A 14,890-nucleotide genomic window follows, 5' to 3' on the forward strand; every position below is an offset into this window, starting at 1 on the left:
GGGGGAGCCTTCCATTCCCTTGCCTCCCCCAAGACCCCACTCCACCCCCACCTCTGCTGTAGCCAGCCTCTCCCACCCAGGGCCACACCATGCACTATCACCGTGAGCGACTTCTCCTTTTTGCCTGCCATCCCCGACTCCACCCACACTCACAACACTCCCCCTCAGCTCCAACCAGACCCCCGACCCCCATCCCTCCAACAAAGCGTGTCCCACCACCACCTTCCAGACCAAGTGACTGAAGCACACACAAGGATATCTTGAAACTCTTTATTGATTTGACATTACTGGGCCCAAGGCACTGGCCAGTGCAATCGGTCGGTGAGCAGGCCAGGCACCGGACAGCCGGAGGTCTGTCTGGGGGCCAGGGACTGGGCACTGGGTACCCAGGTGTAGTTGGGCACCTAGCGTGGACCCGGGGCCTCCAGGGAGATTGTTGTCATCCAAAAAAAGCCGCTGAGCAGAGCATTGTTGTGGATCGCCATGTCCACCAACTCGGGGGTGATGCACCTTTGACCAGTATTCTGGGCCTCGTTGCCTGCCAGCTCCAGGACCTTGGACGTCAGGTCCTGAATGATCGCTGCTAGGAAGACTGGTGCAGACGAGCTGAGGCGCTGGGCATAGTGACCTTTGCGCAGGAGGTACTCCATGTGGCTCACTGAGAAGGACAGCTCAGCTCGGGCGGTGCGGGAGCGGTGACGAGATGACCTTTGACGGCCCCTTTTCTTCGGCATGCTGGCCGTTGAACCCGCTTCCTCCGAGGCCTCGATCTGCAGTGCGGTGGGAAGAGGTGCGGTGGGATAAGGTGTGATGAGATGAGGTGCTGTGAGATGAGATGGCGGTGAGATGAACCAGTTGGTTCCAGTGTCTCAAGACAACTGCTACTCTCAGATCTCTACTCCGTATCCTAGAAACCACGGGCCGGCGCCTCATTGGTCAGGAGCATGCTCTGTGACACATAGACCCAGTGAGGTCATTGTTTCTCGCGCTCCCCACCCCGCCACCCAAACCCCACAGGCCTGGACCTGCAAAGAAATGACGCTGGCAGGATCCTTCTCACCCTGCCCACTGGACCCTCTCTGTCAAAACTCTCCCTTTCCACTTCACGGAACCTTTGTACAGAAAAGGCAGCAGACCACCCAGTGACACCGAGTATACACTGGCGGTGCTGGGCCACCATCATGACTGTATCTAGTTCCAAAATGTTGGCACCACTGCAAAGAGAAACCCCTGTACCTGGCCAGGCAATCACTCCCCATTGCCCCCTCCTGCAGTTTCCCCTACCCTACCCCACCCCATAGTCCTCAGGCAACCACTCATCAGCTTTCTGTCCACAGCACTTTGCCTATTCTGGAGACTTCCCAGAGATGGAGGCATACAATAAATATGTGGCCTTCTGTCACTGAGCATAGGGTTCATGCACATATGAATGAATCAGTAGCATGAATCAGTACTTCTTTCCTTTTCCTGGTTGAATAGTATTACACTGTATGGCTAGACTACACATGTTTTGTATCCACTAGGCAGTGAATGGACATTTGGGTGACTTCTCCTTTGTGCATACTGGGAATAGTGCTGTGATGGACATTCCTGTACAGGTTTCTCTTTTCCACTCTTTGGGATTTATGTCTATGAATAAATTTATGGGTTTATTTCCATACTATTAATTCTATTTCACTGATCTATGTGACTATCCTTATGCTAGTACCACACAGTTTTGTTAACTGTAGCTTTGGAGTAAGTTTTGAAATCCAGAAGTAGGTGTCCATCATGCCTCAGTACACTTTACTGAAATATATATTGTTAGTCTGTTTCCCAGCCTTCCTGAAAGGGACCTAGAGCTTTTTAGTCAGTGTGATTTTGAATTAGGAGAATACCTTTTGGTGACTATTGGACACTGACTCTGATCTCACACTAAATCCAAGATGGCCAAGTGTCACTATGGTCTATCAGTCATAGTAGGAGCTTATGGAGGTCAAGGGATCAATGAAATTTCAGCTCAGGCTCATCTCCACTGGGGCTGATGTGTACCCAAACCAATCCCATGCTTATCTACACAGTTCTGGAATGCTAAATTAGGATAGACATATTCAGCAACTGGCAGACTCCACAACACATCTGTTCCCTGACCTGCAGAGTGAGGGCTATTTTGGTAGGGATGGCCAAATGGAAGCAATTAGAGTTGCCTCTATCTAGAAATATAGTAAACCAAAAGCCTTGCACATACCTGAGTGAGATTTCAGAGATTTGCAGCACCATCAAGGGCTACAAACATGCAGGAGTGACGATTTACTCCATACTCCCATTAAAGTAGCCTATTTGGCCTGTGCAGAAGACAGATGGTCTTGGAGAATGACAGTGTATTTGCATTAGCTTGACCAGGTGGTGATTTCAATTTCAGGTGCTGTACCAATGTAGTTTCATTGCTTGAGCAAATTGCTACTTGCCCCCTTCATGGATCACAGCCTTGTTGTGGTGAAGGTGCTTGCATAACTCAGTGAAGCTATGAGCCATGCTATGCAGGGCCACTGAAGACAGATGGATCTTAGTGGAGAGTTCTGACAAATTGTGGTCCATTGGAGGAAGAAAATGGCAGCACACTCTAGTATTCTTGCCTCTAGAACTCCATGGGCAATAGGAAAAGGTAAAAAGATATGACGCCAGAAAATGAGCTCCCCAGGTTGGAATTTGTCCAATATGTTACTGGTGAAGAGTGGAGGGCAATTACTAATAGTTACAGAAAGAATGAAGTGGCTGGGCTAAAGCAGAAATGACGCTCACTTGTGGATGTGTCTGGTGGTAAAAGTTAAGTCTGAACTGTAAAGAACAATATTGCATAGGAACTAGGAAAGTTAGGTCCTTGAATCAAGTAAACCGGACGTGGTCAAGCAGGAGATGGCAAGAGTGAACATCCACATCTTAGGCATCAATGAACAAAGTGAATAATGGGAACGGGCCAATTTAATTCAGATGACCATTATGTCTACTACTGTGGGCAAGAATCCCTTAGAAGAAATGGAGTAACCATCATAGTCAACAAAAGAGTCTGAAATGCAGTACTTGGGTGCAATCTCAAAAATGACAGAATGATCTCAGTTCGTTTCCAAGGCAAACCATTCAATATCACAGTAATCCAAGTTTAGCCCCAACCACTGATGCTGAAGAAGCTGAGGTTGACTGGTTCTATGAAGACCTACAACACCTTGTAGAACTAACACCAAAAAAAGATGTCCTTTTCATCACAGGGGATTGGAATGCGAAAGTAGGAAGTCAAGAGCCACCAGAATAACAGGCAAATTTGACCTTGAGGTACAAGATGAAGCAGGGCAAGGGCTAAGAGAGTTTTGTCAAGAGACAAAACTGGTCATAGCAAACACCCTCTTCCAACAACACAAGAGATGACTCTACACACAGACATCATCAGATGATCAATACCAAAATCAGATTGATAATATTTTTTGCAGGCAAAGATGCAAAAGCTCTATATAGTCAGTAAAAACAAGACCTGGAGCTGACAGGACTCAGATCAGGAGTTCCTTATTGCAAAATTCAGGCATAAATTGAAGAATGTACTGAAAACCAATAGGCCATTCAGGTATAACCTAAATCAAATCCCTTATGATTATACAGTGGAGGTGATGAGTAGAATCAAGGGATTAGATGTGGTAGACAGAGTGCCTGAATAACTATGGATAGATGTTCATAACACTGTACAGTAGGCATTGATCAAAACTATCCCCCCAAAATAGAAATGCAGGAAAGCAAAGTGATTGTCTTTGGAGGTTTTACAAGGCAAGAGAGGTTTACCAACAGCTGAGAAAAGAAGAGAAGCAAAAGGAAAAGGAGAAAGGGAAAGATATACCCAACTGAATGCAGAGTTCCAGAGAATAGCAAGGAGAAATAAGGAAGACTTATTAAATGAACAATGCAAATAAATAGAGGAAAGCAACAGATTGTGTGGATCACAGCAAATTGTGGAAAATTCTTAAAGAAATGGGAACACCAGACCACCTTACCTATCTCCTGAGAAACCTGTATGCAGGTCAAGAAGCAACAGTTAGAACCGGACATGAAGCAATGCCCAAATTGTTCAATTTGTTCCATTGTTCCATTTGAACAATTATTCAACGTCCAATTTGTTCCAAATTGGGAAAGAAGTATACTGTCATCCTGCTTATCGAATTTATAGGCAGAGTATATCATGCAAAATGCCAGGCTGTATGAATCACAAGCTGGAATCAAGATTGCCAGGAAAAATGTCAACAACCTCAGATATGCAGATGATACCACTCTAATAGCAGAAAGCAAAGAGAAACTAAAGAGCCTCTTGATGAGAGTGAAGGAAGAGAGTGAAAAAGTTGGCTTAAAACTCAACATTCAAAAAACTGAGATCATGGCACCTGGTCCCATCACATCATGGCAAATAGAAGGGGAAAATGTGGATGTAGTAACAGATTTCCTCTTTTGGGGCTCCAAAATCACTGCGGATGGTGACAGAAGTCATGAAATTTAAAGATGCTTGTTCTTTGTAAGAAAAGCTGTTAGAAACCTAGACAGTGTGTTGAAAAGCAGAGAAATTACTCTGCTGACCAAGGTCCATATAGTCAAGACTATGGTCTTTCCAGTGGTCACATACAGTTGTGAGATCTGGACCGTAAAGTCAGCAGCACACCAAAGAATTGCCTTCGAACAGTGGTGCTGGAGACAACTCCTGAAAGTCCCTTGGACAGCAAGGAGATCAAACCAGTCAATCTTAAGGGAAATCAACCATGAATATTTGTTGGAAGGATTGATGCTGAAGCTGAAGCCCCAGTATTTTGATCATTTGATGGGAACAGCTGACTCATTGGAAAAGTCCCTGATGCTGGGAAAGATTGAGGGCAGAAGGAGAAGAGGGCATCAGAGAATGAGATGGCTGGATGGCATCACCGATGCAATGGACATGAACTTGGGAAAACTTTGGGAGATGGTGAGGAACAAGGAGGCCTGGGTGTGCTGCAGTCCATGGGGTTGCAAAGAGTGAGACAAGACTGGGAAGAGGGAACAACAACAACAGTGGTAATTCTATGTTTCTCTTATTGAGAAACCACCCACTTCACTGATTTCCACAGTGGTCTTCCATTTTTGCAATCCCAACAGTGTATGAGGGTCCCAATTTCTCCACATCTTCTCCAAAACTTATTATTTTTGTTTGTTTTGCTTGTAATAACCACCTGAGTGGGTGTGAAGTGGTATCTCATGGTGATTTTTATTTGCATTTCTCTAATGGCTAAAGATGTTGAGCATCTTTTCTTGTGCTTCTTGGACATTTGCACATCTGCTTTGGAGGAATGTCTATTCAAGTCCTTTGCTTGTTGTTTAATTAGGTTGCTTATCTTTTTGTTGTTGACTGGTAAGTGTTCTTTATGCATTCTGGAAAATAGACCCTTATCAGATATATGATTTGCAAATGTTTCTCCCATCCTGTGGGTTGTTCTTTCAATTTCTTTTATCTTTAAGTCAGACAGAAAGGAGAAATATCTATGGCATCCCTTATATGTGGGAGCTAAAAAGAAATGACACAAATGAACTTACAAAACAGAAAGAGACTCACAGACTTAGAAAATGAACTTATGGTTACCGAGGGGAAGGGATAGTTAGGAACTTTGGGAACATCATCTACTTACTGCTATATTGAAAATGGATAACCAACAAGGACCTACTATATAGCACAGGGAACTCTGCTCAATGTTATATGGCAGCCTGGATAGGAGGGGAGTTTGGGGGAGAATGGATACATGTATATATATGGCTGAGTCCCTTCTGTACTCACCTGAAACTACCACACCATTGTTAATTGGCTATACTCCAATATAAAATAAAAAGTTTAAAATTTGGGTAAAAAAAATTTCTTAAAGATTTTTCTATTTTTCATATCCTCTCTTGATTTTCCCTCCTTTTTTCCCGTTTTTCTGTATCTACATTGTCAGAATATATAGAGACATTACATACTACACATTATCTACTTTATAACCATAATTTAGCCTTGATTCTTAATCATAATTTTTTCTTTCTTTCTTTTGAAGTGGAGAATAATTGCTTTACAATGTTGTGTTGGTGTGTGCCATACATCAACATGAATCAGACATAGGTACACATATGTTCTCTCCTTGAACCTTCCTTCCTCCTCCCACTCCATCCCAACCCTCTAGGTTGTCACAGAGCACCAGATTTGAGCTCCCCGTGTCACACAGGGGAGCTCAATCCCGTGTCACACAGGATTAAAGTTCCACTGGCTATCTGTTTTACATGTGGTAATGTATAAGTTTCCATGCTACTCTCTCAATTCATCCCACCCTCTCTTTCCCCCGCCATGTCCACAAGTCTGTTCTCTATGTCTGCGTCTTCATTTGTTGTTGTTCAGTCGCTCAGTCGTATCTGACTCTTTGTGACCCCATGGAATGCAGCACGCCAGGCTTCCCTATCCTTCACCATCTCCCGAAGTTTTTTCAAACTTAAGTCCATAGAGTTGGTAATGCCATTCAACCATCTCATCCTCTATCATCCCCTTCTCCTCCTGCCTTCAAGCTTTCCCAGCATCAGGTTCTTTTCCAATGAGTCGGCTTTTTGCATCAGGTGGCCAAAGTATTGGAGCTTCAGCTTCAGCATCAGTCCTTCCAGTGAACATTCAGGGTCAATTTCCTTCAGGATTGACTGGTTTGATCTCCTTGTAGTCCAAGGGACTCTCAAGATTCTTCTCCAATACCACACTTCAAAGGCATCAGTTCTTCAGCACTCAGCCTTTGTTATTGTCCAGCTCTCACATCCATACATTACTACTGGAAAAACCATAGGTTTGACTAGACGGACCTTTGTTGGCAAAGTAATGTCTCTGCTTTTTAATACACTGTCTAGGTTTACCGTAGCTTTTCATCCAAGGAGCAAGCATCTTTTAATTTCATGGCTGCAGTCCTCGACCACAGTGATTTTGGAGCCCAAGAAAATAAAGTCTGTCACTGTTTTCATTCTTTCCCCATCTATTTGCCATGAAGTGATGGGACCAGATGCCATGATCTTAGTTTTTTGAATGAAAAAATGGAGATCCTCTGTCACTGTGGCAGGCCACTGCCGACTCATGCTTCCGCAGGAGGTCCTCAAACACTCAAGGGCATGTCTGGCTCAGTCTCTTGTGAGGGCCACTGCTCCTTTCCCTTGGTCCTGGTGCGTCTCCATTGCTGCCCTGCAAATAGGCTCATCAGTACCATCTTTCTAGATTCCATGTATGCTGAGTAGCTTCACTCATGTCCAACTCCTGCAGCCCCATGGACTGTGGCCCACGAGGCTCCTCTGTTCATGGGATTTCCCAGGCAAGATTCCTGGAGTGGGTTGCCTTTCCTTCTCCATATATCCTTATTAACCACAGATCTAAAAGATGCTGTCAGTTTGGGTTATATTTAAAGGACTAGAATATCCAAAATGAGGGATATGATAATCTTACTGTTCTCTGTCCTTTCTCAATGATGCCTGGAATTCTTTACTCAGTTTTGGGTGCCAGAATTCAAGAAGACATAAATAAACCAGCACACACTTAGCTTAGCAACTAGGATGGATGGAGAAGGCAAAACTATATTATATAGAGTGTTTGAAGAAACTGATCAGAGTGGCTTAGAGAATAGAAAACTGAAAGGGCTATAATCTCCACTCTGACATGTGAGTGAACAATACATTAATTAACCACTTTACTTTTTGGAGACATAATTAGGTTGATTACATAAGGAAGAATGTTCCTTATGTTGACAACATAAGGAAGAACATTCAAATAGAGTTCTCTGAAGATGGAATTGGTATATGTTATTTCTTTTGAGAAACTATTCTTGACCACTCTGTTCCTAAATTTTGGTTTTTTCCTTTCCCCTGTAGTACTAATACCTTGTATTTCCCACTACCATACATAACCTTTTCCATACTGCATTGTAATGGCCAGCTCTGTGAAGACAGAGACTTTAGCAGCCTTATAATGTGTCTAATTATTAAAACTGGGCACACAGGAGGCACTCAATAAATGGGTAGACAAATGAGGGTAAGGCATATCAGAACATAGAGGGTAAATACACAAAAGCAAAGGCAAATAGATTGAAATAAGCATGGTACATGTATGCCAGGAGATGAAGCAGGGAAGGCAAGTTGTATGAAGTGAGAAGAACTGCCTGATAGTAGTCAAGAGTACATATAAATATAAACAAATAAATAAATAAATATATATATATGTAAAATCAAGGTTCCCAGGTGGCTCAGTCATAATGAATCCACTCACAGTGCAGGAAACACAGGAGACAAGGGTTCAATCCCTGGGTTGGGAAGATCCCCTGGAGAAGGAAATGGCAACCCACTCCAGTATTCTTGTCTGAGAAATCCCATGGACAGAGAAGTCTGGAGGGCTTCAGTCTTTGGGGTTGCAAAGAGTCAGAGATGACTGAGCGGCTGAGCATGCATACTTACTCTAAGTTGCTAAGGCAGAGTGGAATCAGATTACAAAAGATCTTGAATGCCAGAGTGAAGAACTTCAACTTAATGAATAAGGCACTAAGAAATCATGTGAACAAACACCTTTAAATCTCTGCTTTAGACCCATAAATATCTGTTTTCTACATATTGATCCTCATGAAGATTAAGGACCACTTATTAGTTGATCTTAGGTGAAATTTTTTTTGTTTTTTACCAGCAATTTTTTAGGTATAATTTAAAATTCACCAATTGTAAACAGACAGTTCTATGAGTTGTGACAAATGAACATAGACATGCAAACACCACTACAATCAAAATAAATAGCATTTCTTTCACCCCCAAAAGGTCCCTCATTCTGCTTTGCAGAAATCTTGTACTTCCGACCCTCGTCCCTGGCAACCACTGATTTATTCTCCATTACTATAGTTTGCCTTTTCTAGAATTCCATATAAATGGAATCATACAATATACAGCCTTTTATGTATGGCTTCTTTCACTTAGCATAATATGTCTTCAAGATTCATCTGTGTTAGCTAGAAATATCAACAACCTCAGATATGCAGATGACACCATCCTTATGGCAGAAAGTGAAGAGGAACTAAAGAGTCTCCTGATGAAGGTGAAAGAGAAGAGTGAAAAAGCTGGCTTAAAACTCAACATTCAAAGAATGAAGATCATGGTATCTGGTCCCATCACTTTATGGCAAATAGATGGGGAAAAATGGAAACAGTGACAGATTTTATTTTCTTGGGCTCCAAAAAAACTATGCACGGTGACTGCAGCCATGAAATTAAAAGACGTTTGTTCCTTGGAAGAAAAACTATGACAAACCTAGACAGTGTATTAAAAAGCAGAGACATCACTTTGCCGACAAAGGTCTGTATACTCAAAGCTATGGTTTTTCCAGTAGTCATGTACAGATGTGAGAGTTGGACCATAAAGAAAGCTGAGCATCAAAAAATTGATGCTTTGATGCTGGAGAAGACTCTTGAGAGTCCCGTGGACAGCAGGGAGATCAAACTAGTCAATCCTAAAGGAAATCAACCCTGAATATTCACTGGAAGGACTGATGCTGTAGCTGAACCTCCAATACTTTGTCCACCTGGTACGAACAGCCAACTCATTGAAATAGACCCTGATGCTAGGAAAGATTGAGGGCAGGAGGAAAGGGGGATGACAGGGGATGAGTTGGTTGGATGGCATCACCAACTCAATGGACATAAGCATGAGTAAACTGTGGGAGACAGTGTAGGACAGTGAAGTCAGGCATGCTGCAGTCCATGGGATCACAAAGAGTCAGACACAACTTAGTGACTGAACGACAACAACAAATATTTGCTACATCTATCAATAGTCTGTTCCCTTTTCTTTCTGAGTAGTATTTATCCATTCACCAGATGATGGGCATTTGGAATGTTTATAGTTTGAGGCTACTATAAATAAATTTGCTGTGACCATTCAAATAGCAATGGTGATGTGCTTGATGAGCCCTTCAACTCAGACCAAAGGCGTCTAGCAAGAGTTGAATAGCCCTGGAAGTGACGACTGGATTAAGAATTCATCAGGACTTAGATTTATCTCTCCCTCCACTTGGTCTAATTCATCCATTTAAGGATACTCATTCATATAAGGGTATTGTTATTGGTGACTCCAAGTTGAAACACATTGACTTCTCACTTCTCTTCTGAAGACTTTTGTGCATACAGATATATTGTAGCCATTCAAATATTTGCATCTTCTCTTTCTCCCTCCTGTTTTCTCTATTTTCCCTGTATTTCTGTGCCTCTTTGCCCTTTTATTTCTCTTTTCTCATTTTCCTCCTCTTTCTGTCTTTTCTATCCTTCCCTTTCCTTATTATCTTCTACCTTTTGTTTCCCTTCCATTTCCTCTCTCCTTCCCTGTCATCTTCTAACATAGCAATTTATATTTACAAAATGTTTAAACCAAGGAAGTAGCCAATTTGCATGAGCTGTTACACACCATAAGCATTTTGTGCACTGTCAATTCATTTTATTTACTTGTTTTAACTATGAGGATACGAAGCACTCAGTCCCATTCCTATTACGTGAGATCACATCAGTCAATTACGCCTAATTTCCTATAGTGATTCTGAGAATTTCAGCTGGATAGAGCTTTTATGTTTTGCTTTAAAGTACGCAGTTGTTGATTCCTATGCCACATACCAACACCAGCCCTTCCTGCCCCCCATTAAAACTCCTATGTTTTGACAAATTGGAGTCATTAGTATTTCAGCCCTCTGAAATAGGTTTAATCATTCAGGCAGTGATGTTCTATGTTCAAACTTTTGTATTAACAAACTCTCTCTTTTCTTCTTCTTGTTAAATAAGAACCTGATATTTAAGCATCCTAGATTAGTGTTACAAGAGCACTTTCAGCCCACCCATGAGGATCTGTGCTCAGATTCTCATGTCCAATGCCAGAAAGCATTAAGGAGAATAAAGAAGTTCATTTTATAGCTTTATTAGAATTGCTCCTTTTGTACCTAGGCCTTTTTTTGTCTACAAGACTTTGGCTTAAGAATCTGTGCTAGTTAACTCAGATTCTCTTTCCTTTCCCAGGGTCATGAAGGCTTTTCTAAAAATGAAATGTGAAGGAGGGGGGACTTACTGTGGTCCAGTCCTGCTAGCTATGAGTGGGAAAGCACAAGAGTAAGGGGGAAGTGAAAAGGGGTTGCAGAGAAGTGCGGTGTCTAGGATATGCAGGGAAATTATACACATGTCATAGAACCAAACTGGAGCATCATCCACTTGGGATACAGCTTTAGGGAGGAAATATAAGTGAATGAAAGTGGAAGGAAGAGACAAGGGACAAAAGAGAGGGGGAAAGAGTGGGAGGAGGAGACGATGTCGAAGGAGGATTCAAAGACAACTACCTTCTGTTCCTTCTCATTTCTAGGCTAAGGTAGGCCAGGCCTACTCAGCATTCCGTCTTCTGCATGGTTTTCAGACTTCAGCATCTTCCTCTCGCCCTTTTAGATGCATTTTAGTTTGTGGCTGCTATCCAAACGTTGTTCCCATCCTGCTATTTTCACTGAACATTTCAAGTACAGGTCTGCCAAGCACAGAGCTGGGCTGTGCTATCACTCCCTTGTTTCTGACTCTATCTTTCTATTAATGCAGATGAAGATGAATTTAGTTTTCGGCGCAACCACAACACACAACTGAATAATATTGAGTTTACAGTCCCTGAAAACCCCTAAATCTTTTTTATGTGTGTTGCTACTTAGCCACATCTCATCCTTTGCTTGTACATCTGGGGGGGTTTGGACTCAAATGCAGAATTGCACATTCACGTTTGTGAATATTTAAAAATTATTTTTGAAGCATGTACTATTAAGCTTATTTCAGAGTTATTTTGAAAATAACTCTCATCAATTCTGCAGTCAAGTAAATGTCCTATTTTGTTTTGTTTTCATTCTGGCAATTAATTTTCAAAATGAAGGCACAGGTAATTAGACATTCAAGGGCATTTAAATTTTCAAAATTCATCTTTCAAATGTAAATGTTCTCAAATTTAACCTGTTGACAAATAGCAGGTTTAAATTCTTCATTTTGCTGTCTGTTTCAGTCTAAGGTGGAAAAAAAGTGGTATATGCCTAGTCTGTCCCCAGCCTCCTAAAGTGGTGCAATGCTGCAAAAACAACCACAGTCCCTCGTTGCTGGGCAATGGACAGCGTCACAAATCAAACTCCCTTCATTTTTGCATCTACTTGTCTAGCTTAATGTTGAGACAGTCACAAACAAGGTATCTGTTATATAAATGTGATTGTTAACATATTTCAGGAATATTTTAGATCTTACTTCGTGTTTATGTGTACTTAATGTGTTTTTAACCTTGGAAGAGATACACACTATTTAGAGCCAAAATTTAAATTGCATTAAAAGAACTCAATATAACCTTATTACCTTGTGATAAACAGGACTTTTAGAAAAGACTTTCTGTTTATATTTTCCATTTGAATGACTTCCAGCAGATGACATTAAGTTATAAGGTGATGGATTTATAAAATCATAGAATGTTCTTCTCATTTGAAAGGAAATTCAGGTTGTTGTTACTTTTTTTTTTTTTTTTTTTTTGCTAATCTCCTAGGGAACACAAATTCAAAGAAAACTCTCTCAGTCTGGGATGCCTTATTAATATATTTCCATTTCTGCTCAGTTCATGTCTAGTTCTTTAGTGTATCTGCTAACAATACTATTCAAGAACATCTTTCAAAAGTATCACAAGCTATTATGACCATTATCAGTTATAATAGCTACATTATATATGGCATGTCAACATTCAGCCCAAAGATACCATTGCCTCTGAACAGATTATTTTTCCTGCAATTAGGTGCTGTATACTAAGCTAGCTAAAAAAATAAGAATTGGCCCCCATGTACCAAGGCTCTATTTAGCAGAACTATCTTGAAGGAAAATGAACAAAATGAACAAAATGGATCTATGAGCACTTTGTAGGAAGGGAACAATGTGCAATACATAGATAGATATTATAATAAAAATAATAACAGTCATCAGATCTGACCTCAGGGAAACTGAACAGCAAAAGTAAAGGCAATTTCACAACCCTTATATAACCATCTTCTTCTTTTTTGTTGTTGTTGTTTTCTTTTGTTTCCATGGTGAACTGTATTTGCATGAAAGGCTTACTACTAGGATTAACTGCCCCCGTTAGTCCAACTTCAGCTCACTCTCCAAAAGCGCCTTACCAATTTTCCATTTAACCAAATATCCAGAAAAACTCAACTAAGCTGCAAATTAGTTCAGAAAAAATGGTCAAAATAAACACTGACTTGACTATCTCAAGACAATTTGGAAGAAGTTGAACAGAAGTTGGCCTTTGAAATGATACTGTAGGTAATATGGCCAACTGTGCAAACTAGAAATGAGTTTCTTCTGGTACAGTTAGCAACTTTAAGAAGAATAAGTTGGCAGTGCCAAAACAAGGAAACCTAACGGAAATAAGTGCTGTTAGAAGAGTGGAAATCTGATGCTTCTCATGATTATTTTTCTTTATTATATTTAAAATTGTAATATTTCATATTTATGAATCATAAACTAAATATATGAACTATAGATGATGCACACTGTATGTATCTAGTATATAGTAATTGTGCATTATTTATAGTTCATATATGTGTGTGTATATTTTCTCTGGCTTTTTTGCTTTACCTAGTTGAACATGTATTTTTCCCCTAATTTTAATATAAATTTAGACTAAGATAAATGTTGCAAGGATAGTAAAAAAATTTCAGCTCCAAAATTCTCAGATTCCCTAAATTTTGACATTTTAATACATTTGTTTCCTCTCTCTCTCTTTCTCTGAACAATTTAAGAGTAAGTTGAAAATTTAATATCCACATCACTCATGAGTGCGCGTCCCTGATAGCTCAGTTGGTAAAGAATCCACCTGCAATGCAGGAGACCCCGGTTCGATTCCTGGTTTCAGGAAGATCCACTAGAGACAGGAAAGGCTACCCACTCCAGTATTCTTGGACTTCCCTTGTGAAGAATCCGCCTGCGATGCGGGAGACCTGGGTTCGATTCCTGGGTTGGGAAGATCCCCTGGAGAAGGGAAAGGCCACCCACTCCAGTATTCTGTCCATGGGGTGGCAAAGAGTCAGACATGACTGAGCAACTTTCACTTTTCACTCTTAAATATTTAAGTGTGTATTTCTTAACAACAAGGAGTACTGCTTATTTTTTAAATATACCCTAAAATATTACTCAACCTTTTAAAAGTTCCTTTTGTAATCACAAATTTGTTTTCATAGTAGAAAATACAAGGATGAAGAAAAAAGAACATCACCAATAATTCTCCACAACATAAAGAAATGAGCAGCATGAACATTTTGTCTGGTCTTTGAGGTGTTGTCTATGTAACTTTTATGGTCTATCACTGATGCTATGTTCAGTTGCTTCAGTCGTGTCCGACTCTTTGTGACCCTATAGACTAGCCCGCCAGGCTCCTCTGTCCATGGGATTTCCCAGGCAAGAATACTGGACTGGTTTGCTATTGCCTTCCCCAGGGGAACTTCCCAACCTAGGGATAGAACCCACATCTCTTATGTCTCCTGCATTGGCAGGTGGATTCTTTACCCACTGAGTCATATCACTCATATTATAAGTTAAAAAATCATAATATTTCTCAAATGCTTTATCAAAGTTATTCTTAAAAATCCAGTACATTGACCCTCATCTTTTTCAGAGAAACAATACTGACATTTCTCCTGAAAATTCCAAGGCAGTTTTGCCTCTCTTTCTCCCCCAAACAGTTTGCAGATTCATTGGTTCTTATCTTCACAATATCTCTCTTCTTTCCTCTTTCAGTTTTCATTCACCTATTTATTCAAAATTTCTAACTACTTTCTATGCAAATTTGGGAC

The 14,890-nt window shown here is 40.8% G+C and overlaps 1 protein-coding gene across 1 annotated transcript; it reads right to left on the reverse strand.

Moving 5' to 3' along the window:
• Window positions 1-404: 404 nt before the first annotated feature.
• LOC136154682 (histone H2A-Bbd type 2/3-like) lies at window positions 405-734 on the reverse strand. The gene has a single exon (XM_065916869.1). The coding sequence runs from the start codon at window positions 732-734 to the stop codon at window positions 405-407; it is 330 nt and encodes a 109-aa protein (XP_065772941.1).
• Between the last annotated feature and the right edge of the window lie 14,156 nt (window positions 735-14,890).

This window comes from Muntiacus reevesi, chromosome X (assembly GCF_963930625.1).
Source record: "Muntiacus reevesi chromosome X, mMunRee1.1, whole genome shotgun sequence".
NCBI lineage: Eukaryota > Metazoa > Chordata > Mammalia > Artiodactyla > Cervidae > Muntiacus > Muntiacus reevesi.

Bases quoted from the DNA above. Each gene is read 5' to 3' on its own strand.
- LOC136154682 (XM_065916869.1), bottom strand. From the start codon at position 734: ATGCCGAAGAAAAGGGGCCGTCAAAGGTCATCTCGTCACCGCTCCCGC.